The sequence below is a fragment of the Talpa occidentalis genome, unplaced genomic scaffold (assembly GCF_014898055.3).
Source record: "Talpa occidentalis isolate TD23 unplaced genomic scaffold, MPIMG_talOcc4v2.1 talOcc4.8, whole genome shotgun sequence".
NCBI lineage: Eukaryota > Metazoa > Chordata > Mammalia > Eulipotyphla > Talpidae > Talpa > Talpa occidentalis.
This window is the reverse complement of record NW_023605194.1, coordinates 26881434-26906490: the sequence shown is the minus strand read 5'-3', so window position 1 is coordinate 26906490 and position 25057 is coordinate 26881434. Positions and strand designations below refer to the sequence as shown.

General features: G+C 36.5%; 1 protein-coding gene across 1 annotated transcript in view; it reads left to right on the top strand.

Annotated features, from left to right (window-relative positions):
* TNKS2 (tankyrase 2) overlaps nt 1-20364 on the top strand; it is a 59100-nt gene extending 38736 nt beyond the window's left edge. Inside the window, exons 17-27 of the mRNA XM_037497510.1 lie at nt 1833-1942; nt 2616-2804; nt 4501-4753; nt 6247-6329; nt 7078-7198; nt 9788-9885; nt 11832-11906; nt 14041-14146; nt 15047-15233; nt 16760-16916; nt 18048-20364. Coding sequence (XP_037353407.1) covers nt 1833-1942; nt 2616-2804; nt 4501-4753; nt 6247-6329; nt 7078-7198; nt 9788-9885; nt 11832-11906; nt 14041-14146; nt 15047-15233; nt 16760-16916; nt 18048-18110 — 1442 coding nt within the window. The 3' untranslated portion in view covers nt 18111-20364. The remainder of the gene's footprint in view (nt 1-1832; nt 1943-2615; nt 2805-4500; nt 4754-6246; nt 6330-7077; nt 7199-9787; nt 9886-11831; nt 11907-14040; nt 14147-15046; nt 15234-16759; nt 16917-18047) is intronic.
* Nucleotides 20365-25057: the final 4693 nt, after the last annotated feature.

Sequence of the window (25057 nt, the reverse complement as noted above, 5' to 3'; positions counted from 1 at the left end):
GATTTAAAAGAGAAAAAAAATGCAGTTTTCTTTCTGTAACATGGAAAGTGAAAGTCTATTCTCTCAGTTCTTTTTAGTCTCACAGTGTTAGTAACTGAGTGTGTTCCCAGGGATCAAGAAATCATTTTAGTGATTTTTATCTTTAAATTCCCAGCTGCTGTATGTTTGACTCCCCCCACTGTCCAAAGAATGGCACTACTCCATTTGTGTTTTTTAAAACATTTTGGAAGTGATAAGCCACAAATGCTAATTTGATGAAAAAAGGCTTTTCTACTTCTACTGATAATCATGTGTTCAAGTCCTTGTAAGATAGGGTGTGATCTGACGTCTGATTTGACTTGTACCATGGATAGTTATTTATATTGACTCTTTAAATCTTTGTGGTAGCTTTGGAACCTAGAACATTAACAATACTGTTTAAGTCTCTGTTGTCTTTGTAAGTGGCACATATGTTGTATTCTCAAAGTATTTCTGTCCACTCATGTCATATTATACCTTGAGATTGGGAAAGACTTTTTTTTAAGTGTAATACTTTGCTACGGTAGTTTTGTAGTTTTGATTTTCTTAATAAAAAAATTTTTTTTGCTTTAGGTCCTTCAGCAAAAACATAAAAAGTACAATGAAAATAAATGTAAATAAATATGTTGAGCTATTATAAAGTTTCAAGTGATAACTGGTTTTATGTTGGCCAAGTTAAGTTGCAGATTTGCTTTCAGTCTGTGAGTTTATGTCAAAATATACTTTACTGTAAGTATATGTACTGAGATAGCTGACAGTTTCCAGGACAACAGCTGAGAGGTTTTGGCACATTATTTTTTAAAAAAACTAAGTTTTACTTCATGGCTTTAGCAACACATAGATTCTGCTGCCAGTCTTTTTTTTTTTTTTTTTTTTTTTAAGATTGATTTATTTATTTGTGCATACAAGAACTGGCGTACAGGCAGAGGTGTGGGGGTTGAGAGGATTCACCAGAGACAGAGTGGGGAACAGAACAGGCTCTGCTGCCAGTCTTACAGAGATGTTTACCTCTAAGTTCTCTCTGGCAAAAAAAGTATGTTTTAGTGGCTTTCTGGGGAGGCCAACACTGGTATGTCGTGTCCTGCTATGCCAGCCATTTGTGTTCCAAAATTGGCTTCTATACCCTTGAAACCCGGCACATGAGATCAGGAAGTTTTATATAACACCATCAAAGCTAGGACTCTAGCAGGAATGGTTTTTTTTTTTTTTTTTTTTTTTTTTTTTTTTTTTTTTTTTTTTTATAGAGGCATGCTTTATTTATTTGTTTGCTGGTTGGTTTGTTTGTTTTGTTTATACATGCACTGGGTACAGTCAGAAGCGCGGGAGGGTGAGAGAATTCACCAGAGCCAAAGCGGGGAGCAGAGCAGGCAGAAGGACCGAAGTACACTGCTAAGGGGAGCAGCGGGCTGCAGGAGAGGTCTGTGCGCCATGTGGGACCCTCCTCCGGTGGCTGAGGAGCAGCCGGGGATCGAACCGGCGCCGCAGAGGCCGCGGGCAGCTTTGCAACCCAGCGCTCAACCGCTGCGCCACCGGGGAGGCCCTAGCAGGAATGTTTTAAAAGGAAATATACAAGCAAATTTAATATAGCTTTGAGAGTCTATAAAATGAATGTCATCACTGCAAGCTTCGTACTTGAGGCCAGTGGGCAACTTTTTTCATAAGATAAATTTTTAATAGATTCCAGTGGAGAATTTCAATTTTTGATTTATATAAAATCTCCTTTTTTAAAAAATGTCTATAGTTCATAGATAGATACATATATGTAACTTTTTATGTTAACAAGTAAAAGTGATTTCACTTCTTTCCTAAATTAGCTGGCTATAATAATTTAGAAGTTGCAGAGTATTTGTTACAACATGGAGCTGATGTGAATGCCCAAGACAAAGGAGGACTTATTCCTTTACATAATGCAGCATCTTATGGGGTAAGTTCTTTCATGTACCTTCAGAAAAACTATGAAATTGACAAAGTGAAAATCAGTATTGCAATTCAAAGGAAATTTAGTTTGACTTTCTCATTTCAAGAAAAGTAAATGAGAGTTAAAGAGATTAAATAAATAACTTCAAGGTTTCAATTCTGAATCTGTTATAATTTGTGTGTGATGTGCTACACATTCATTTTATTATCTTCCGTATCACCTCTCTCTTACTCTCTGAGATGTAAGTGATTTATTTGTTGGTACCTAGAAAATCCCTTAGGATTCATAGGAATGTGTGGATGCATTGTTTTTCACTTATAACGGCCCTAAATGTTACAACTAGTATTGACCATCTTTAGTATCATTGCTTGAATAATTGAGAAGGTTGCTTGCTTGATGTTCAGCTGTTACATTACTTGAACAAATGAAAAATTGTCAAAATCAATTTAGTTCCCCTCCTGCACAGAATTCTTAACTATTTTCTAGTTTCTCAAGTTACTGAAATGCCTGCCATAATTTTCTAATCAACAGTCCTTTTATGATGTTGGGGAAAAGCAGTTTTTCATTTTCAGAGTAAGTTTGAAAATGGAAAAAGTAGGTATATAGCTAGGTGCTTCTTAAGAACTAAAGTGTGATAAAGAAATATTTCAGACTGTAACAGGAGTATTTTCTTTTACAGCATGTAGATGTAGCAGCTTTACTAATAAAGTATAATGCATGTGTCAATGCCACGGACAAATGGGCTTTCACACCTTTGCACGAAGCAGCTCAAAAGGGACGAACACAGCTTTGTGCTTTATTATTGGCCCATGGAGCTGATCCTACTCTTAAAAATCAGGAAGGACAAACACCTTTAGATTTAGTTTCAGTAAGTGATGGGCTCTTTGAAAACTCTCAATGCTTGGTGTATATAAAATGTCTTCATGGTGAATGTGGCAAAATTTGTTCTTTAGCCTAATTTAAATTTAGGACATCTTTGTGTTTAGAACATAATAAGTAAATGTAGATTAAGGAACAGTTATCAATGCCAAGTACTTACAGAAATAAGAAAAAGAAGTATGCAATGTAATTGCTTTACATTAATTGGGAAACAAAACAGGTATAGGCCTTCAGTGAGTGCTGTTATAGTATTTAAGGTGCAAAATAATATACCATGAGTTTTGGTGAATTTCGCCATCTGGGAATGTTGCCTTTAGGCTGCAGTCACAAAGCCTACTACAAGTACAGACTGCCCTTCCTCCTGTGCTTCCCCCATTAAAACTGTTTATGAAACAAATTTGTTCCTCCAGTTCTCTATAGAAGTTCGTATTTTGCTCTCTATAGAAGTTCGTATTTTGCTTCCTCTTCCACTAAGGACATTGATCAAAGCAGTAAAGAGAAAAGGAGAATTCCTTTTGAAGTGGGAAATGGTGGGGGCCTTTTATATAGACTGCTTTTCACTGAGAGAGAGACCATTGTTCTGGTTACATTGAGAAGCTGATAGAATTCAGTTATATTGAGGTTAAGTAGATTTCTCAGCAGGCTGACAACCCAGCTATGTTAGCAACATTATTTCTTCAGGGAAATGTCTTTTCAGTTCCAGACTACCTTAGAAGTGAAATTTTGAACTATATGTTTGATCACAAGATACAGTTAAGTCTCAGTGAAGCAACATGCTCTTGAGAACCTTTAGAGTCAAAACCGGCCTGCCTTAGGATTCTGTCTCTACCTCTTGTAGTATGGTCTTGCAAGTTACCTAACCCCTAAGCCTCAGTTACCTCATTTATAAATGGGGATAAAATATATTCGGTTAAAATGAGAAATAAACAAGGTAATGTACTTAATCCTTAGCATGGTATAAGCTACATTAAAAAGTACCCAGTAAGTCGTATTAATATTATAAACAAATGTTATGTGCAAACTATGAATGTCATAAGAGTTCTCAGACAGGGAAGAAAAGGGTGAGGACTGGAACAGTCAGTATAAATGATTAAAAATGAAAACAAGTATGATTTATTTCTTGCTAAATGTTAATTTATTCTTACTTGAGTGCTGCAAAGGAAAGGTATATGTTGCTAATTAAACAGATTGATTACCAATAAATTTTGGTTTTTTTCCATTCTAGCAGATTTGATTTAAATAATTATCTTTGTTACCCCTAGCCCCCTCAAAAGTTAAGCTTTGAGGAACAAATGTATCAGAGTATTTCCTGAGAAATATAAAAGTCATTCTGTGTGCTAAAGTTCCATGTGGGTTGAATTACTTCTTTCAATGCAATTGCAATAGTGTTAAAAGCGCTTAGCTTTTTAAATATTTCTGTAATTCATTTTCAGTATTTTCAGTCATGGTATCAATTTTTTTTTCATAGTTTGCCACATTTAATAGTTTTGTTTTGATTCTTTGTGTCTTAGAAGAGATGTTCTAACTTCTTTTATATTTAATAACTTTAGCTGAATACTGCCTAATCATTTCTAGTGCATATATGCTGGGGGTTTGTCATAATTTCAAATGCATTTTATTGAGTGGGGTAAATTTGAAAACTCTGGTTTTTGGCAGATTTCAACTCTCTCTAACATCTATCCTAGGCAGATGACGTCAGTGCTCTCCTGACAGCAGCCATGCCCCCTTCTGCATTGCCTTCATGTTATAAACCACAAGTGCTCAATGGTGTGAGAAGCCCAGGACCCACCACAGATGCCCTGTCTTCAGGTCCATCCAGCCCATCAAGTCTTTCCGCTGCCAGCAGTCTCGACAATTTATCTGGAAGTTTTTCTGAGCTATCTTCCATGGTTAGCTCAGGTGGAACAGAACGTGCTTCCAGTTTGGAGAAAAAAGAGGGTGAGACATTCTACATAAATAACTTTTTAATTGGTAGTGTAACTACATATTTGTCATTTGGAATGCTAAAAAGGCATTTTTAACCTTTGATACAGCTATTAGTAACAGATTAATTAGTATAGCCTAAAGTCTTAGCCTTTTATTGTAGTCTCAGCGTTACTAATAGAACTCCCAAACACTCTCGTTCCAAGTTTAGACTTGAGTCTTATGCTGTTAACCAACTCATTATGCTTTTTGAAAGCTTTAGATATAATTATGCTTTTTTAAAAATTTAGAAGTCTCTTTTGTTGAGTAATTAATTATGCCTTTCTTTACCACTTTCAATGTATTTTTAGTTATGAAATGCTTTTTTTTAACTGCGTGTAAATGTTTTACCCCAAATATCCAACTTCTTTAAAAAAGAAGGCAATATGCCTGCAATCTTCATAAAGCTGTTCTCTACCTTTTATCAATCAGAATTCAATATATCCTGTACAACATTGTGGAACTTACTTTCATAAACTTTTTTGTGAAGTAACTTACAGCCTCAAAGATAAATGCTTTTTTTTTATCCAACTGATATGTAATTAATATACAATAAAATGTTAGTTTCTGGTATATGAAAAAAAATTTTTTTTAAATTTTTAAATTTGGGGCCTCCCTGGTGGCGCAGCGGTTGAGCGCTGGCTTGTGAAGCTGCCCGCGGCCTCTGCGGCACCGGTTCGATCCCCGGCTGCTCCCCAGCCACCGGAGGAGGGTCCCACATGGCGCACAGACCTCTCCTGCCACCCGCTGCTCCCCTCAGCAGTGTACTTCGGTCCTTCTGCCTGCTCTGCTCCCCGCTCTGGCTCTGGTGAATTCTCTCACCCTCCCGCGCTTCTGACTGTACCCAGTGCATGTATAAATAAATAAATAAATAAATAAATAAATAAATAAATAAATAAATAAATAAATAAATAAATAAATCTTAAAGAATAAAAAAATTTAAAAAAAAAAAAGATTTTTAAATTTATTTTTATGTATGTATACAAGAACTGGGGTGTAGGCCAGAAGTGTGCGGGGTTGAGGGGGGAGCAGAACAGGTGGATCAACTGAAATACACTGCTTAGGGGAGCAGCTAGTGAGGCAGGAGGGGTCTGTTGCACCATGTGGGTTATCTCCCTGACCAGGAATTGAACTTGTGTTGCAATGACTGGTGATAGCTTGATAGCATGGAGACCTTAACCCCTGTGCCACCAGGGAGGTCCCTTAGAAAATTTACTTTAAGGATACAGCTAAAAAAATTTTTAGTGAAGATTTATTCTTTTTTAATCTGAGAGTACCCCATTAACTCTTCTAATGTTGTTGGAATTTTATACCTTTTTTCAGTTTTTATTCAGTACTATTTCCCATGCAGCTATTTATATTTTGCTTCATCTTTACAGCCTCCCTATATATAGTAATATCACAAAACTTTGTTATAATGTTAATATACATTATACTGATGTGAAATTTTTTTTTTGGCAATTTTCCAGTTCCAGGAGTAGATTTTAGCATAACTCAATTTGTAAGGAATCTTGGACTTGAGCACCTGATGGATATATTTGAGAGAGAACAGGTGAGTAAATTGTTTTGCTTGGTTTGGTGTTTTATGGAGCTTCAAGGAAAAGTTGAATGTGCTCTGTTGAAATAGATTTACTGATTTATTTTTTTTTTTTTTGAGTTGGGGGCGGGGAGCTTCAGAAAATAAGTTACTTCAGTCTTGCACCCCTAAGGAATTATCAGTGTAATTGGAATCTTCAATAAGAACATAACAAGAGTTAAGTTTTTGACATAGGTTTTATAAATTCAGAGAAAGAAAAGATTACTGTAAACTAAATGGTCCAGGGAAAACTTGATGTAAGATGTGTAAATAAAACAGGGTTAAAAAGATGTCTTCAGTTTCGCAAAATGGGAATAATATATTTGAGGTAAAAGAGTTAGTTTATACAGTGGTCAGAAGAATGAGCATGGGGTTAGAGTCCAAAGAAGCTGTAAGTAGTTTAGATAAAGAGATAATGAAAAAGGAAAAATAATATGCCCCGAATATGGTGCATTTGGTATGCAATTTTGATTCTTATTGTGCTAAATGAAAATAATGTACGTTTGGTAGTTCATATGAGTCAGCATTCTGTTTAATTAGCTGCAACTTGTCATTTTCAGTTTATTTTCCTTTAATAACTGGTTTGCTTATATTTCTAAACTGTTCAAAATAATTTGAAGTAAATGTAGGACTCTTGTAAACTCTTGTACATTGTGAGGACACCAATATGTGAATGTCTACCAAATAAGTGAGTCTTCTAAATAGCTTTATTCTCTTTTGTAAGATCACTTTGGATGTATTAGTTGAGATGGGGCACAAGGAGCTGAAAGAGATTGGAATCAATGCTTATGGACATAGACACAAACTAATTAAAGGAGTTGAAAGACTTATCTCTGGACAACAAGGTATTTAATTTTTGAATCATTGCTATTGCCAGTTTAGCGGTTTGCATAAAGGTACCCCTCAACTTGCAAATTGATAAGTTAAAAATCTGTAAGAGTCTGCTTACTAGGAAGAACACCTAGAATTAAGTCTTAATTGTGCTACTGTTAAACTTCCTGAACTGCAGTTGTTAGCTGTGCACCTAAGTAAAATATCTGGACTGTTCAAAAATTTGGAATTGCTTCAGTTGTTATTTCTGTTCAACTATTTTTTAAATTATTGCACCTCTAAAATTGTACGATTCCAAAAGATCTGAACCATAGATTTAAATATTGAAAGACTATATTTCAGGCCAGCACATAAATAATGTAAATCTCTCTTGGTGTAATAGCTAAATTCTAAATATTTGAGGTGAAAATACTTGGGAAACAATGTTGCAACTGAAGAAATTTAAAAAACAAAAATGACGTTTTTTTCTCCTAAATGTTCATATTTAAGGAAAATGCAAATTGCATTCAGCCAGCAGATGTTTATAATTCATATGTACCGGGTCCTAGGTTAAAATTTTTTTTTGTTTTTACATTCATCATTAAACTGAAGGAGTGATTTACCCTGTGATGAGAAGCTTGTTTAATTGAAATCCTGGCTTTACAACTGGGTTTGAAAAGAAACCTCCACTAACAAAAATCAAGAGAATTTCAGGGAAGAATGTATACTAGCCAGAGTAGGGCCCATTTGTTGGCAACGAATACACAGTACCTCTAAAAGTTAGATTGTTCAAGCTAAAGGATGCTTAAACTGGAATTTTGAGATTGGACCAATTAAAGGTAGATGTGCTTTAATTGCCTGGTAAGGATTAGAGCCAAATACTTAAAATGTAAAATAATCTTGGGTGTGTCTAGTATAGATAATGAGGTTTTTTTATAAGATACAGAGGAGGGAAAATCCGTGACTCCAAGGAACGTTAGTATACAGTATAAATAGCATCAAAAATAAAAAGGAACTAGAACCCTCAGTTGTGGACCAGTCTAGTAGATAGAATAGCAGTTACAATAGAGTAGTGAATAACAAGGGTTATTTACGAAAGAGGCAGTGTTATTCAATAAACATACCATAGAATCTGACATGCAGTTAGTAAGATGTGCTCAAAAGCTTAGAATACAAATGCACTGCCTCCAAGTGACAGAGATACCTCCATGCCACAACTGCTTCTGTACTCATTCTGATACATCTAGCTACAGTTGGGTAGGAATATTCATTCCTTTATGGAAGAGAAACATCATCACAGAGTCTGTGTCTGATGAGAACAGAAGGGTCACTTTCTTGCATAAAGTTAACACCTTCTTCATTTGAAAGATTATTGCTCCCTTGCAGTCTTAACCCTTTGCATTCTGCTGTCCCCTCTCAGGGGACATTGGTAGCCTATGTCCAGAGTGGTTCGGAGTGCAAAGGGTTAACCTTTATTCAGTGAAGTCAACAGGTGATTTGTCCTAATCTTTCAGCACTGATAAACCTCTTCATGGGGTGGTCTGAAAATGCCTTGGTCCTTATTTTTTTTTAAGTCCTTTTTCTGTAAAATATTCTCCTCTATCTGGGCTCCTTAATTCCCATAGACTTTATAATGCAGACTTTCTTTTAAAAGTTACCAGAGTTTGGCATGTTAGCAGGAGTTACTCATCAGAAATCAAAACTAGAGTAGTGCTCATAATCTCCAGAGGCAAACTACTATGCATTGACTCCCTACCTAAAAAACAGCAAGTTTTGAAAATTGCGTTACAAATATATGAAGAAATTCTGTTTAAAAAGCTTTGTGAGAGTGAACATACAAAAATATATGACTCTTGACCATTAACATTTAGAAAATACAGCAAATTCATTGCTGAATTAAATAATTTATTATGGGTTAGAATAAGCATTTAGTAGTTAATAAACTTTACTGACATTCTAGGATTGATTTAAATTGCCTGAGGCTGTATAAGTACCTGCCATTATTCTTCCATATACTTAGAAAAAATAAAGGGAGGGCCTCCCCTGGTGGTGCAGCGGTTGAGCGCTGCAGTTGAGCGCTGGGTTGCAAGGCTGCCTGCAGCCTCTGCAGCTCCAGTTCGATCCCCGGCCACCGGCGAGGGTCCCACAAAAAAAAAGAAAAGAAAAAAGAAAGGGACCAGATGCTAAGAGGCATGTGTAGTGAGGAAATAATTTGAAGAAGAAAATATGTGATAAATTCAATTACAGGAGATAAAGAATAGAAAAATTTTCTGAATTTTCCCCACACAACCCTTAAGACTTGTTGGGTCAAAAATTAGTAGTCTAAATGCAGTGTTATGATTTGCATCCTGAACTGAAAAAGGATATTAATTAGTGGGAAAAACTGGTGAAATCCAAATAACATCTTTGATTTAATTAATAAGTTATGGCAGATGTACTGTGGGAAGTTGAGGGAAAATACACTGAAGCTCTTTGTACTATCTCTCAACTTTCCTATAAATCTAAATCATTCCAAAGTAAAGTTTTTACAAATTGGTACCAAGCATCAGATAAATGAGGTGAATATTTTCAGTTGATAATGTTTTATTGGCAATGTGTTTTTACCTTCAAATTTCATTTGATAGGTCTTAACCCATACTTAACTCTGAACACCTCTGGTAGTGGAACAATTCTCATAGATCTGTCTCCTGATGATAAAGAATTTCAATCTGTGGAGGAAGAGGTATGTTCTTATACCTAAGAATAATGTTGGTTCAATAACTAAATTTCCAGATCCACTTGAACATAACTTTTAATTGTCCATAACTCTTTCCTGATTGGAAATGTTCTAAATCAACATTCTAAAAATCAATACTTTTAAGGTATCTTCCCTCGGTAAATATTAATTTTAGTGACCTGATTCAATACTGCAATTAATACTAACAGATTTCTAACAAAATGCCTGATGTTCCCTTGTGTCATGAAGGCAGTTGCAAAACCCATTAACCTCAGACAAGACAGAGAACATGTTACTAGGAAATTTTTCTTACAGCTTGCCTTGCATACTTGGATCCACTGAAATCTTTGAATGGTGCTGGCACTTTAAAGACCATCTACCCTATGTGTGTGAGTTCAGCACAGAAATACAAAGTTGAGTGAGACTTCTAGAGCTTAGGAAACCAACTGTCAATGAAATACAAATTGTGTTTTATTGGACAAAAACAATGGGAACAAGTAAATTATTGTTTGTTTTTTTTATTGTGCCAAGTGGTTAGCTTGGTATGTTTCGGTCACCTGTGCGTTCATTTGATTCTTTTTCTTAAGTTTGCATTATATAGTTCACCTATAAATGTTTTTGGGTTGACTGTACTCTAGAAAACAGTACTCATAAACTTACAGAACTCATTCTCTTTTATTTATTTATTTAATTAATTTTAACATTTATCTTTTTTTTTTACATTTTTTTAGATATTTGCTCCCCCCCACCCCATCAGATTGAGTCCCCCTAGAATTTCCTTCCCCAAGGCACCCATGCACCATCACCACAGTCCCCTGTGCTCCTCCCTCCCTCCCTCTCACCCCTCTCCCTCCTCTTCCCCTGCAGAATGTCTCTGGTTTATAATTGTCTGTTTTTGCTTTATTGTGTTTTGTACTGTTAATTATTATTTTTTTTACACTGATGTCTTATTTGGTTCCCCTATATTCTTTTTCCTTCTGGCTTATTTCACTGAGTATAATTCCTTCTAGCTCCATCCGTGTTGCTGCGAGTGGCATGAGTTTATCTTTTTTGATTGCTGAATAATATTCTATTGTGTACCACATCTTCTTGATCCAGTCATCTATTTTTGGGCATTTGGGTTGTTTCCAGGTTTTACCTATGGTAAATAGTGCTGCAATAAACATACGTGTACAAGTGCTCTTTTGAATCACTGTTTTTGTGTCCTTTGGGTAGATCCCTAGTAGTGGAATTGCCAGATCGTAAGGTAGCTCCATTTTTAGTAGACTGAGGACCCTCCAGACAGCTTTCCACAGTGGTTGGACTACTTTGCACTCCCACCAGCAATGTAGGAGAGTTTCTTTTTCACTGAATCCTCGCCAACATATGTTGTTGCTTGTTTTTTTGATATGTGCCATTCTTACTGGTGTAAGGTAGTATCTCAGTGTGGTTTTGATTTGCATTTCCCTGATGATAAGGGATGTTGAACATTTTTTCATATGCCTGTTAGCCATTTTCATTTCCTCTTTGGAGAATTGTCTTTTGAGTTCTTCTGCCCATTTCTTGACTGGATTGTTTATTTTGTTTTTGTTGAGCCCTGTGAGTTCTTTGTATACCTTTGTGATCAGTCCCTTATCAGTTGAATGGAGTGCAAAGACTTTTTCCTAATCAGTGGGGTGTCTCTCTGTTTTGGTTAATGTCTCTTTGGCTATACAGAAGCTTTTCAGTTTGATGTAATCCCAAGTGTTTATCTTTGCCTTCACTATCACTGCTTTGGGTGATGAGTCTTTAAAGATGTTTTTGAGATGTATGTCTTGTAGTGTTTTACCTATATTTTCATAGAACTCATTCTTTAAACAGCATAAATATTAAAAATTCATTTTGTATTCTCAAGAGTAGAATCTTAGAGGAATCAGGAGTCAGAAACGACATAAAAGTTTACGTTCACATATTTTAAATTGTTTTCCCATCAGATGCAAAGTACAGTCCGAGAACACAGGGATGGCGGTCATGCAGGTGGAATCTTCAACAGATATAACATCCTCAAGGTAATAAGTTAGTGCTGAGACATAACCCCTTGCGCCACCAGGGAGGCCCCTGTTTTAAGTCATTCTAATCAGTCCTAACACTTTATTGGTATTAGATACTGTTCTCAGGAGCTTTTCCTATTTTGCTATGTTTTTCTTGAGCTTTAGCAAGAAAATTTGCATATACTGCTTGAGATGTATAATGATTTTGCATTAACTATAATAATTATAAAAATATGACCTAGAGTTAAAATGTGGCAAATGTCTAATACCTAAATTTTTTTTTTTATTATTTAATACATACAAAACTGGGGTCTAGGCCAGAGGTACAGGGGGTGAGACTATTCACCAGAGACCAAGTGGGAAGCAAAACAGGCAAATCTACTGAAATACACTGCTGAGGGGAGCAGCAGGTGAGACAGGAGAGGTCTGCTGTGCCATGTGGGTTGGCTCTCTGGCCGGGGGGTTGAACTCATGCCGCAGTGGCTGGCGATAGCTGGATAATGCTAAGACCTTAACACCTGTGCCACCAGGGAGTCCCCTAATACCTAAATTTTAAACTCCAAAGTCAACAGTATCAAATCTTTCAGCTATTCTGTATCACTATTTCACAATAATATGCTATCATGAATGTAATATTAGATGTCATAATTGAGAGTTAGTGAATACTAAAACTTTATTGAGATTGCTATGCTTATACTATTAAAAATTACATGATTTAAAACAAGTACATGTTCAGGAAAGTTTCAAGCTCTGGGAGCCTCATTTTTATTACTTTATATCATAGTAATGTCATAAGAATGACATCTTGAGGTTTCCACTCATGGAAATATATATAATAATTTTTAATAATGAAAAATATTTCAATGTTTAAAGTTTCTCTTTTTGTTGTTTTTTTTTGTTTTTGTTTTTAACATAAATGAGATCTATTTATGCCAGTTGTGCTTCTTGATTACTTCTGTGGCAATATTTTGAGCAAAGATTGACACCACTAGTTTCCAGATGTGCTGTTGGACCAGCAGGGGGCAATAACACCTTCAAACACCACATTTTAGCTCTAACTCTAGGTCATATTTCTGTAATTACTATAGTTAATGGGAGGAGGAGAATACACTCCTCTTTCAAATACAGTACGTAGCATGTCTTACTTAGAGGTATTTTAGTAATAATTCTAAATAAATGAAAATAGAAGTATTTTAATCCTATTAATGGTTTTCTTGACCTTCACATGTGGCCTTACATAGTTGTTTGTGGGTTTTTTGGGTTTTTTTTTTTTTTTGGTGTTTTTTTTTTTGTTTTTGTTTTTGTTTTTTTAGGTTTATGTATTTATTTATGCAAGCACTGGGTACAGTCAGAAGTGCGGGAGGGTGAGAGAATTCACTAGAGCCAGAGCGGGGAGCAGAGCAGGCAGAAGGACCCAAGTACACTGCTGAGGGGAGCAGTGGGCGGCAGGAGAGGTCTGCGTGCCATGTGGGACCCTCCTCCGGTGACCGGGGAGCAGCCGGGAATCGAACCAGCGCTGCAGAGGCTGCGGGCAGCTTCGCAACCCAGCACTTAACCGCTACACCACCTGGGAGGCCCCTTACATAGTTTTATTTATCCTTTGAAATTTTTGATTTCCAAAATGTTACTTATATTTCTCTATGGTTAGACAAAGTATTTTAGTTGATTAAAATAACACAGTTTACATCTCAAGGAAAAGTTTTGCCTTTTTATTTTTTTTTTTTTTTTTTTTTAATAGAGGCATGTTTTATTTATTCATTTATTTGTTTGTTTGTTTTTGTTTATACATGCACTGGGTACAGTCAGAAGTGCGGGAGGGTGAGAGAATTCACCAGAGTCAGAGCGGGGAGCAGAGCAGGCAGAAGGACCGAAGTACACTGCTGAGGGGAGCAGCGGGCGGCAGGAGAGGTCTGCACGCCATGTGGGACCCTCCTGTGGTGGCCGGGGAGCAGCCGGGGATCAAACCGGCGCCGCAGAGGCCGCGGGCAGCTTCGCAACCCAGCGCTCAATCGCTGCGCCACCAGGGAGGCCCAGTTTTGCCTTTTTATTACTAAGTATGTGGTCCATTTTTGGTTTAAGTGAACAAGTAAATATTATGACCTGAAGATTTGACTTTTTGGTTGTTTTGTTTCTTGGGTGCTATTGTTTATAGATTCAGAAAGTTTGTAACAAGAAACTGTGGGAAAGATATACTCACAGAAGAAAAGAAGTTTCAGAAGAAAACCACAACCATGCAAATGAAAGAATGCTATTTCATGGTAAGATTCCATACCCCACCACCACCTCCTCCACATTAGGATAGTTTTTGATTAGGTATGAAACATTAATGTATTTATGCATTCTTCAAGGCTTTTTTTTTTTTTTTTTTTCATAAACCTGATTCTTGCGAATTTTACATTCATAAACATATTTTTAGCTTCCTGGATGTGTATGTTTTACAATGGATGATTTATAAATAGGTTTACCATAAAGTTTATAGCAAAGATAAACAGCTCCAGTCTATACCTTCATTTGTCCTTGATAGCAGAAAATTATCACAATCCTGTGAAACAGTGGCTATAGTAGACTGAAATGGTGTGTAATATCTGAATAAACTTCTCATTCCAAAACCCTGGATATTATCTTAGTAATAATTTGGCACAAAGCATAATATATATTTATGTATTAACTTGATGGTTATAATGAGTGATTTTTCTGTTTTACAATAAAGAAGGCTTGGATTTTTCAAAATTAATGCAAATAAATAAGTCTGTTCTTCACTATTTCTGTAAAGTGGAATTCATTGTATTTTCCTGATTGTGAAAAAGTAAATAGACATCATTATGAAACTCTTGGTTCTGGGTTTGTATAGATTTGAAGTATAGAATTTCAAACTGCAGCATTGGTCAAGTTATCTTCTTGTTTCTCTAGTTGAATCTGTGTCCTTATTTTGGCATGTAAACTACCATCCAGTAGAAACATTAATTGATATTAACAATTCTTCTAAAATTGTTCTTTATTTTAAAGTAGTGAGCTGACTGTTAGCATGTTAATCTTGTTTTTTACTTTATTGTGATGGTTTTTAAGTTTAAGAATTTAGTTTTTGAAAGTTCTTAGTTTTTATTTTTTTTCTTCTTTGCTAATTTTGAATTGTTGTTATCCACCTATATGTATTTTAGGGTCTCCCTTTGTGAATGCAATTATCCATAAAGGCTTCGATGAAAGGCATGCCTACATAGGTGGCATGTTTGGGGCTGGAATTTATTTTGCTGAAAACTCTTCCAAAAGCAATCAGTATGTATATGGAATTGGAGGAGGTACTGGGTGTCCGGTTCACAAAGACAGATCTTGTTACATTTGCCACAGGTAAGAGATCACTTGGTCTCATTTATTTTGGTAAGACTAAGTAAAACTGGTTTTTTGAGAAATTTGGGGAGCAAGGCATTGCCTTGTACAACTTAAAAATCCAGGCTAGACATGTTTCAGGTTGCTTTTGGCCCTCTCACCAGTTGTACTAATAGCTAATATTTATTAATTGATTTGTGTAGGCCAACCACAGTTCTAAGCACTTGACCTATTTAACTCAGTCATTAGAACAGTTGGTGCTTTAAAACTTAATGAGTAGAAAATACCATTGCACAGGAAACAGACTTTCTTATAACCCTTGAATATTACAGTATCTTGGCATTACTGGCCAAGAAAATTAATCATTTCATGGCACTGCATGAGGGAGTCTTTCTTCCTCTATGATATGATTCTATTCTTCAGTTTGTGATACTACTACTCCAGGAGTTAGAATAAACCACATCAATCCCTTTAGAAATCACATTATTATCAGGCCTCCCCGGTGGCGCAGCGGTTGAGCGCTGGGTTGCGAGGCTGCCCGCAGCCTCTGCAGTGCCGGTTTGATCCCCGGCTGCTCCCGGCCACTGGGGAAGGGTCCCACATGGTGCGCAGACCTCTCCTGCCACCTGCTGCTCCCCTCAGCAGTGTACTTCGGTCCCTCTGCCTGCTCTGCTCCCTGCTCTGGCTCTGGTGAATTCTCTCACCCTCCCGCGCTTCTGACTGTACCCAGTGCTTGTGTAAATAAATAAATAAATCTTTAAGGAAAAAAAAGAAAGGATACCGCAATTTGTAAAATCTGCATTTCTTTAAAAAAAAAAAAGAAATCACATTATTATCAAGTAACTACTTTCCACTTTTACTTACTGTGGTTATAAATTAGTTGTTAAAAATCATTCAAATAACTTGGCCCTAATAGATAAAATCCTTAGGTGAATTATATTTCCCCATTTGAAAAATCAAGTAAGATTAATTAAATTTATTCTATAGTTGGGCACTTCATTACTTATCAAACATTACCAAGCTTCAGAATCACCTAGAGAGCTTATTAAAATGCACATTCCTAAGCTCCACCTCATTGTATTGATAAGTACAGTGAACATCCTCTAAAAGATTTTAAGCAAAAAAGTGACAGAGTCCAATTGGTGGCGGGGGTTGTTTTTTGTTTTCTTCCTAAATCACTGGTTGCTTGGATAATAAATAATTTGGGCAGGAATTAGAAGAAAGACAAGACGACTAGTTCAGAGGCCATTCTTTTAAGTCAGGTATAATTTTTGGTGATTTGGACTTAATGGTGGCAGTAGAATTAGAAGTGAATGGATTTCAAATATATAAGATTTTTTTCAGAATTTAGAAAATATCATTGAAGTGGTAAATTTTTTCATTAATAAGATTAGTTAGAAAACATTCTTACTAAGTTCTGTTAAGGGTAAAGTGATAAAAACAGTTTTAAGTGTTTATGTTTAAGTGCATTTAAAAACTTGCACAGTATTCACAAATAGCCATAAACTGCCCGTCCTCAGAGAGATCTTTTCCTTTTCATGTAATAGGCAGCTGCTCTTTTGCCGAGTAACCCTGGGAAAGTCTTTCCTGCAGTTCAGTGCAATGAAAATGGCACATTCTCCTCCAGGACATCATTCAGTCACTGGGCGACCCAGCGTAAATGGCCTAGCATTAGCTGAATATGTTATTTACAGAGGAGAACAGGTATTTCAGTTTTATTTGTTCATCTTCAAAAATGCTGAAGAGCGGTATTTTAATCTTTTTTTAATGAATCGGTTAAATTGGCAGAGTATATTGGCTTAAGAACTAGATTTTCTTTCCTTTTAACTTTAAATAATTTCAGACTTAGAGGAGTTGCAAAAATAGTAAAAAGAATTTGCAAGTTTTCCTGGGAAACGTTTATCCGTGTTTTCCAAATGTTAACATTTTATCAGTCTCTTATCATTCTCTTCCTCTCATTCCTCCCCATCCCCACAGCACATTTTTTTCTGAACTGGTTGAGAGCAACTTACAGGCATGTTCCTTTAACCCTAAACACTTCAATATGTATTTTCTGAAAAAGACATTTTCTTAAAATTATCAAAATCAAAAAATAAATAATAAAAACTTTAGGAGAAAAAAAATTACCAAAAGGAAAATATTAATATTATATAAAACCTACAGGCCTTTTTCAAATTTTGCTAATTATACTAAATCTTTTTTTTTAACTGAAAAATATAATTCATTAGAATCCTATATTTAGGGTCTTCCTGATGGCACAAGGAGTTAAGTGTCAGTATTATCAAGCTTTGGCAGCCACTGCAACATGAGTTCGCTCCCCAGCCAGGAAACTAACCCACATGGCACAGCAACCCTCTCCTGTCTCACCCAGTGCTCCCTCAGCAGTGTATTTCAGTGGATCTGCCTATTCTGCTCCCCACTCTGTCTCTGGTGAATCCTCTCTCCCCCAACATCTCTGGCCTACACCCCGGTTCTTGTATGCATAAATAAAAAATAAAAGAATCTTATATTTAATAGTTAATCTAGCTGTAGCAAAAAAAATAAAAGTATACTGCCTCTAATGACAAAGACCCAGTCAAAAGCATCTCTAGAGTAGGATTCTTAACTAAGGATATGTATCAGAATCCCTCTGTTACTAAAAAAGACAAACAGAACTCATGGTAGACCTGTTGATTCAGAATCTAAGGGGCTGGTATCAAGGTAAGGATGTTTGGATGCCCCTAGATGATTCTGATCCATAACACTTAAATTAGAACCTCTCCCTAAAGATTAGGAATCTTTATGGAAAAGCTTTCAAAAAAATTATTAACATTTGACTTAATCTTTCTCTTCCAGGCTTATCCTGAATATTTAATTACTTACCAGATTGTGAGGCCTGAAGGTATGGTCGATGGATAAATGTTTTAGGAAACTAACTCCACTGAACATAAAATCATCTACGCAGCTGATGACCTCTTAAGTTTTACTTCTTTTCTGGGAAAAATCACCTTGTCTACAAGCCTGTGACAAAAGGATAAAAAAATGTGAAAGAAGCTTAACATTCTGACTTGATAAAGCTTTAATAATGTACAGTGTTTTCTAAATATTACCTGTTTTTCAGCACTTTAACAGATGCCATTCCAGGTTAAACTGGGTTTGTCTGTACTAAATTATAAACAGAGTTAACTTGAACCTTTTATACATTATGCGTTGAGTCTAACAGAAACTGTAATCCCTCCACAGAACTCATTTTACTAATACAGTACTGTGTTTCTTTAAAACACAGCATTTACACTGAATACAGTTTCATTTGTAAAACTGTAAATAAGAGCTTTTGTACTAGCCCAATATTTATTTACATTGCTTTGTAATATAAATCTACTGTTGTAGAACAGCAGCGGTTTACAAATTTTTTTCATAGTATTGCTCATCTGTATTTCATCTTACATTATCATGATTGGGTGATCTTTACATTTGATTCCAGAGGCTATGTTGAGTTGTTATCAGAGACTTGGTCATTTGGGAAAGATTGATTTATCAGATTTAATTTTCTGATAAAAGTGTGTATCTCATTTATCCTTTCCCATTTAGGAACTTGCTTTATGAATACTCTGGGGATTTAATTTGTGATACCTTTGAATGTACAAAACACATTCCAAAGAGCTCTAACTGTAGGTTTAAGAAGCCTCTTTACTGGCCTCAGACTCTGGGTTTTGCTTTGGAAATTTTTCTCATATCATAAAAATCAGAGCAAGTGCTCCTATTTTTTAGAGAGGCTAAATCCTGCCACTGAACAATTAATGGTGTGTGTGTGTTTGTTTTTTTAATGGAATGTAAATAGGAAGTTAAATTGCGGAAATGAGAAGGGTAATCCTGAATAATTTTCAATCTATTCTAATTACCTTAAATCTAAAGGGGGAAAAAATAGCAAATAGGAGTGTCTAGTTTTTTGTCATGCTTTTTTTTCCCTATTCTTTTTTCTTTCCTACTGTTAGCCAGTCTATCCATTGCAGGTAAGCTCAACACAGAACCATGAGATGTGGGCGTCTCTGTTCTCTCCTGCCCTCCTGAGTGGGCAGGTGCAGAGATAGGGGTGCTTCCTGCTGCTGGGTTGCCTCCTGATACCTTATGCCCAATGGGAATTGTACTTTCACTTTGTACACCATGTGATGACCAGGCTTGTATTCAGTTTGGCAGCTGTGGAGAGGAATGCTGTCCCACAAAATGCTATCCTGGACTATTTTCTAATGTAAAACTGTCTTTTCAATGACGTATGCTAAGGCATCTTGGTACAGAGACATGCATTACCACTTGGTAGTCTATCTGTTAAAGGAAGATTTTTACCCCCTTAAAGTGTTTTTAATGAGAATGTTCCCCTTCATTCTCTGTACCACTTTACCTTTGTTTTACATTTTATTCAGTCTTTAGATTAACTGGCCTTTTGCAGTAAGTTGTACATAAAGTGCTAGAAAATCATGTTTCTTGTCTTGAGTAAATCAGAGTAAATGCATATCTGGAGTTGTTTCTTTGATGTAAATTGTGATCTTTATTTAGGAAGTCAGTTCCTGATCTTGAAGTGCTTTTATACAACTAATTATTGCAAATGTGATGCTAAAGTCATTTTTGGGAACACAAATGGAATATGCCAAATTTTGTATGATTTTTCAGGTTCTGGAAGTTTCCAGGTTTTATAATTAGATGATAATGAGATGAATTAATGAAGTTTATATTTACATATTGTCTCTCAACATTTAGCCCATATTACACTTCCTATAAGTGAATCTGGAATTGCTTATCATGTAAAACCATCATGGTCTATGAGTTTACAATTTTGCAGCCTGTGTTGTTCCATCTAATCCATTGCTTAATTAGTGTGTTGTTTTTCTATGAATAATTATATTGTGGTTAATATGTTAGCATGGCAATATTTTCAGGTAGATTGTTGGGAGCTCAAAGGGTTGGGGGGGTTGGGATTTTTTTTGGAATTTTTGCATGAAATATCTTACTTTATAATGATGGGATTGCTTTTTCTTTTGTGATTTTTGTTTTGTTTTTTTTTTGAGTAAGATTTAACTTTTTGTGTGAGTAGTATTGTTATATCTGTCTTGAGTGTTTTATTTGTACTGTATCACATTCCATACCCTCATTTAATTCTTAATAAACTGTTCACTTGCTTTTCTGGGTAGCATGGTAATTACTGAAATAGTATAAATGTGTTGAATGGTCTTTGAGAAAATAGATTGATTACAATAAACCACAATTGCAGGAAAACATTGTAGTTCTGAGTCTATAATGATAAAAAGAGTGCAAAGTTTGAAATAATGTTGTGACCATACCTTCTCAGATACTTTAAGATGAATGTAGCTGTAAGGTGCTTTTAGGCATGTAGTCCATCCATCTCAACTTTTAGCAAACTTTAAAGCTCATTTCTGGGAAATCTATATTCTTGACTTATAAAAAGGAGTATTTTTGTGTTCTGTGTCATAAAAAAAAATCCTTTATAAGCTTTTAAGTCTTAGTGGTATTTATTATTCTTCAGAAAGAGTAATGTATTTTAGATTTCAGTGTGCCAGGTGTCCTTGTATATGTGATCAGTTTTCTGCTTTCCATAAGATGATAAATAACCCATAAGTCATTTGAGTTTGGAATATAAATCAGCAGCTCTATCTTACTGCTTTAGTGAAAATTGTTTGCTTGCAGTTTCTTAAGCATGCATGTCAGTGTGTAATGTGATCCATTTGTTTGCAGGTGATGGGGAAAGAAAACATGCAAATAAATTTCCCAAACTTTTGTGATGATTATTTCTGACTAACCCTTTACCTATCATGCTGTCCTGCCAGAAGACTAGAGTAATGGAGGCAATAGGTAGTAGTCCCCATTCTTCACCAGAACTGTCAGGTTTTTATAGTTAGACTGTAATGATGGAATTTTTATTATCTACTGAATCTCCACTACCACTACCCTTTTCATGCTTACTAGCTTAGGCATGCCATGAGCTAAAATATCTAATTACATCTTCTTATAAAGTTTTTGTTCTCCCCATGCAAGCCAGCACTATCAGAAGTTTCTTCTCTATTTTTCACAGATGTACGTAAAATGGTTTGCCAGTGGGCTATAGAGTATTGCTACACAGGAGTGGCCTGCAGGTGGGGTTGGTCTGCAGACTATTTGTTACCAGCCCAGAGAAAGCTAAAAATAAAAATTGAGGGGAAATTGACATTGCTGCAACGTTTCTAATTTCTTCAACAAAAATAATTGGTCTGCAATGAATTGGAAATTAATGGAGAAAACAGAAATTATCTGTTTTCACAAATAATTTGAATGGTATAAGGAAAATAATCTGCTTACATAGGACATCCTGACATGTAGTAGTTCCTCAGAAAATTTTTCTTGAGTGAATAAATAATGATTAAGTGACTGGGCTCTAAGGTCAGATGAATCTCGATTGAGTTTTACCCTACCCCTTGCCAACTGTGTAAAGTTGAACAATTACATAACCTTCATAAGCTTTGCAGTAGCTACCTCACAAGGTTGTTGATAACGAAATTATTTTCTTTGGGTCCACTAGTATTATATTTGGAATTACAGGTTATTATAATTAATATTATTTTTCTGAATGTTCCAGGACTAGTGGTTGAATATAGTCCTGGAGAGACATGAGAATATAATTTTAGAGCAACAAGATGTATTAGCCACTGATCACTTTGTTTAAATGAAATCTTAAACTTGAAATGTAAGGCATATAAATCCCTAGGTGCCTGAGGATCTCAGTCTGAAAAGTACTGATTTGGAAAGCACACAGTATAAAGTCCGGGCCAGGTAGCAGGGAGGGACTTACCCACAACCCAGGCTGTGTCATATTACTACAGTGTAGAAAGAACAAACCACTCAAATGTACCCATTTTCAAAAATCCAAAACGTTCCTTTGCAAGCACAAGTCAGTAGACACAATCTTGGAAGCTTAGTCCCTCAAACTTATGCAATAAGAATGTTTAAAATAACAGGGAAAGGGTTAAAAGAAAGCATAAAAACCATTAGAAAAGATGATACGGAAAAAAGACAAATCTATTTGATTTGAAAAGCTATGTTTTTTGGAACTAAAAATATGCATAATTAATGAAATTTAAAGCTGTAGTTGAAAGATGAAACTACAGATACAGGGCCTCCATGGTGGCGCAGGTGGTTGAGCACAGCGCTGTGAAGCTGCCCGCAGCCTCTGCAGTGCCGGTTTGATCCCCGCCGGCCGCAGAGCAACCCACATGGCATGGCAGACCTCTCCTGTCTCGCCTGCTGCTCCCCTCAGCAGTCTATTTCAGTGATCTGCCTGTTCTGTTACCTACTCTGTCTCTGGGGAATCCTCTCACCCTCCCGCACATGTGGCCTGTACCCCGGTTCTTGTATAAATAAAATAAATCTTTAAAAAAAAAAACGAAATCAAATGAGGTTATATAACTTTTGGGAGACAGCTTGAGAACAAAAGAGTTAAATTTTATTGATTGAAAAGCAGGTTAGGGGCAAAGAAATGTGGGCCTCCCTGAAATTCATTGGCCAGTTACAGGCTTTCATATATGAAGAGGTTTTACTTCAGGTAACAAGTTTTGAAATTCTGGGTAGCCCATTTCTGTATTTTCAGTCTCTTGGCTCTTGCTGGCCTTGGAGCTCAATTCGAGGTTTGTCAATAATCCTCCGGTTTCAGCTGTTTCTATAAAAGCAAGTTTAGAGGAAAGTTTAGATTTGTTGTTTTTAGTGGTGGTGGTGTTTTTTCCCCTCTCTTTAGTGCCTTTTCCCCCTAACATTAGGGCCTGGGACCCATTTAACCATTCAGCCACCATTACCATAACTGGGTAAGGACTCTCCTAAGGTCAGCATTGCTCCCCACCCCAGTCATCTTGCAGGTTCAGGCAAGGAGCTTTATGTTCCTAAAGGCAGAAAACTGCTACTTGCTTTCAAAAAAGCTTGTATTGAAGAGGAAGTTAATGAAAATCCTAGCTGTGCCTGCCTCATTACCTCCCCCTCTTGAAGCACATGCTGGCAAGGATGTTTTTACTTAGAATCCCTAATCAGCTGAATTTTAAACTGACCAATTTGAGGAACAAATGGATTCTGGATGAAGCTGTAATCCAGAGTTTAAAACTGATTTCTGTTGGCGGTTGCAACCTCACATACACTATATGTCAAGGGGGGAATAACAGCCTTCTAGAGGAGTGTTCTGTCTCAGAAAGGGTAGTGTTTCTGTTCTGACCGCTGAATAAAGAGAATGAATCTAGGCAAAAATGACCTGGCTGAAGTTTAGTAGATTTTAATATAAAAAGGTTAGCAGATTCCAGTCCAAGTGAATATAGTCAATTTGTATTTATAGACAGGGATTAAATAAACTAATCTGACGGGAGTCTGTGCAGGCAGTTGTTTGGGAGCAAGATAGATCCATCTGCATGCAAAGAACAATGAGTGAATGAGGATCCATGGCTCACTGGGCAGGGGGCATAGGGGAGACCACCAGTCCAGATAATCAGACATTCACATTTCCCACTGTTTTGTTCTATTGTATCCAAATGTGAGAAGCTGCTTTCCAATCCTTCACATACAAAGCTCTTTATTGGACTTTACTGAGGCATGATCCCAGCTGTTTTACACAAACTGCCAGCTTCTGAGGGAGTTTTGCTTGATGGTGTCTGGCAGCTCGACTTTGCCCCTGAGTAGATTTATGAGCTGTGAAAGATGGTCAAATTAACACCCTAAGCATTCCTGATAGGATTAGAGGGTCAGAGACATGCCAGCATTTGCATACCTCCCCGATGTAGCACACCATCTTTGTGTCTTCCCAGCCCTTCAGGGAGGAGTTTGGAGAGGATGAGTAGGAGGTGATGCCATACACCCCTCTCCCAGATAGCAATACAAAGAATCACCCTGCGATTCCAGATGATGTGATTCGGTATTTAACATTCTCTAAGGGCAGTGTCTCCGAATCAAAAGGACTAAACTGAAGGGGTAAATGCAATCCCTTTTCAGGACTGGATACGTCCATGGCTCCCCAAGGAGAGAACAAGTCGTGGTTTCTTTGGTGGGACTGAAACCTCCAGCCATCCTACATAGGACTGGATGTGGACCTTAAAACAACCTCTTAATCAACATTAACTACTGATTGTTCTGATTGTAGTGGTAAAGTATAGCCACTGTGGAAAAGACTGATAAATACAACAAAGTAAAACTTACCCATCATCCTATCTCTTGGAAGAGTTTACTGTTAACACTGTGATATATTTATTTACTATCTGTTTCAATGCATGTAGATTGGTAATTTGTTGTTTTTGCTTCTATAAAACCAGAGCAGGGCCTCCCCGGTGGCGCAGCGGTTGAGTGCTGGGTTGCGAAGCTGCCTGCAGCCTCTGCAGAGCCGGTTCAATCCCCGGCTGCTCCCCGGCCACCGAGGGAGGGTCCCACATGGCGCGCAGACCTCTCCTGCCGCCCGCTGCTCCCCTCAGCAGCGTACTTCGGTCCTTCTGCCTGTTCTGCTCCCCGCTCTGGCTCTGGTGAATTCTCTCACCCTCCCGCGCTTCTGACTGTACCCAGTGTTTGTATAAGTAAATAAATAAATCTTTAAAAAAAAAAAAAAAAAAACCCAGAGCATATTGCTTAATCTTTTGCAATTATATTTGATTATATAATAAAGTGATTATATTTGAATATTATATTCCAATATAAATATACATATTTACTATGTATTCAAAAGTATTTCCCCCATGTTACTATACATATAGAGATATATAGATAATATATATCTATATATAGATGATCTTTTTTGGAAAAGACTATTTAATGATTGCATAGTATTCCATCATATAGAATAACGTATCTTAACATAGGAT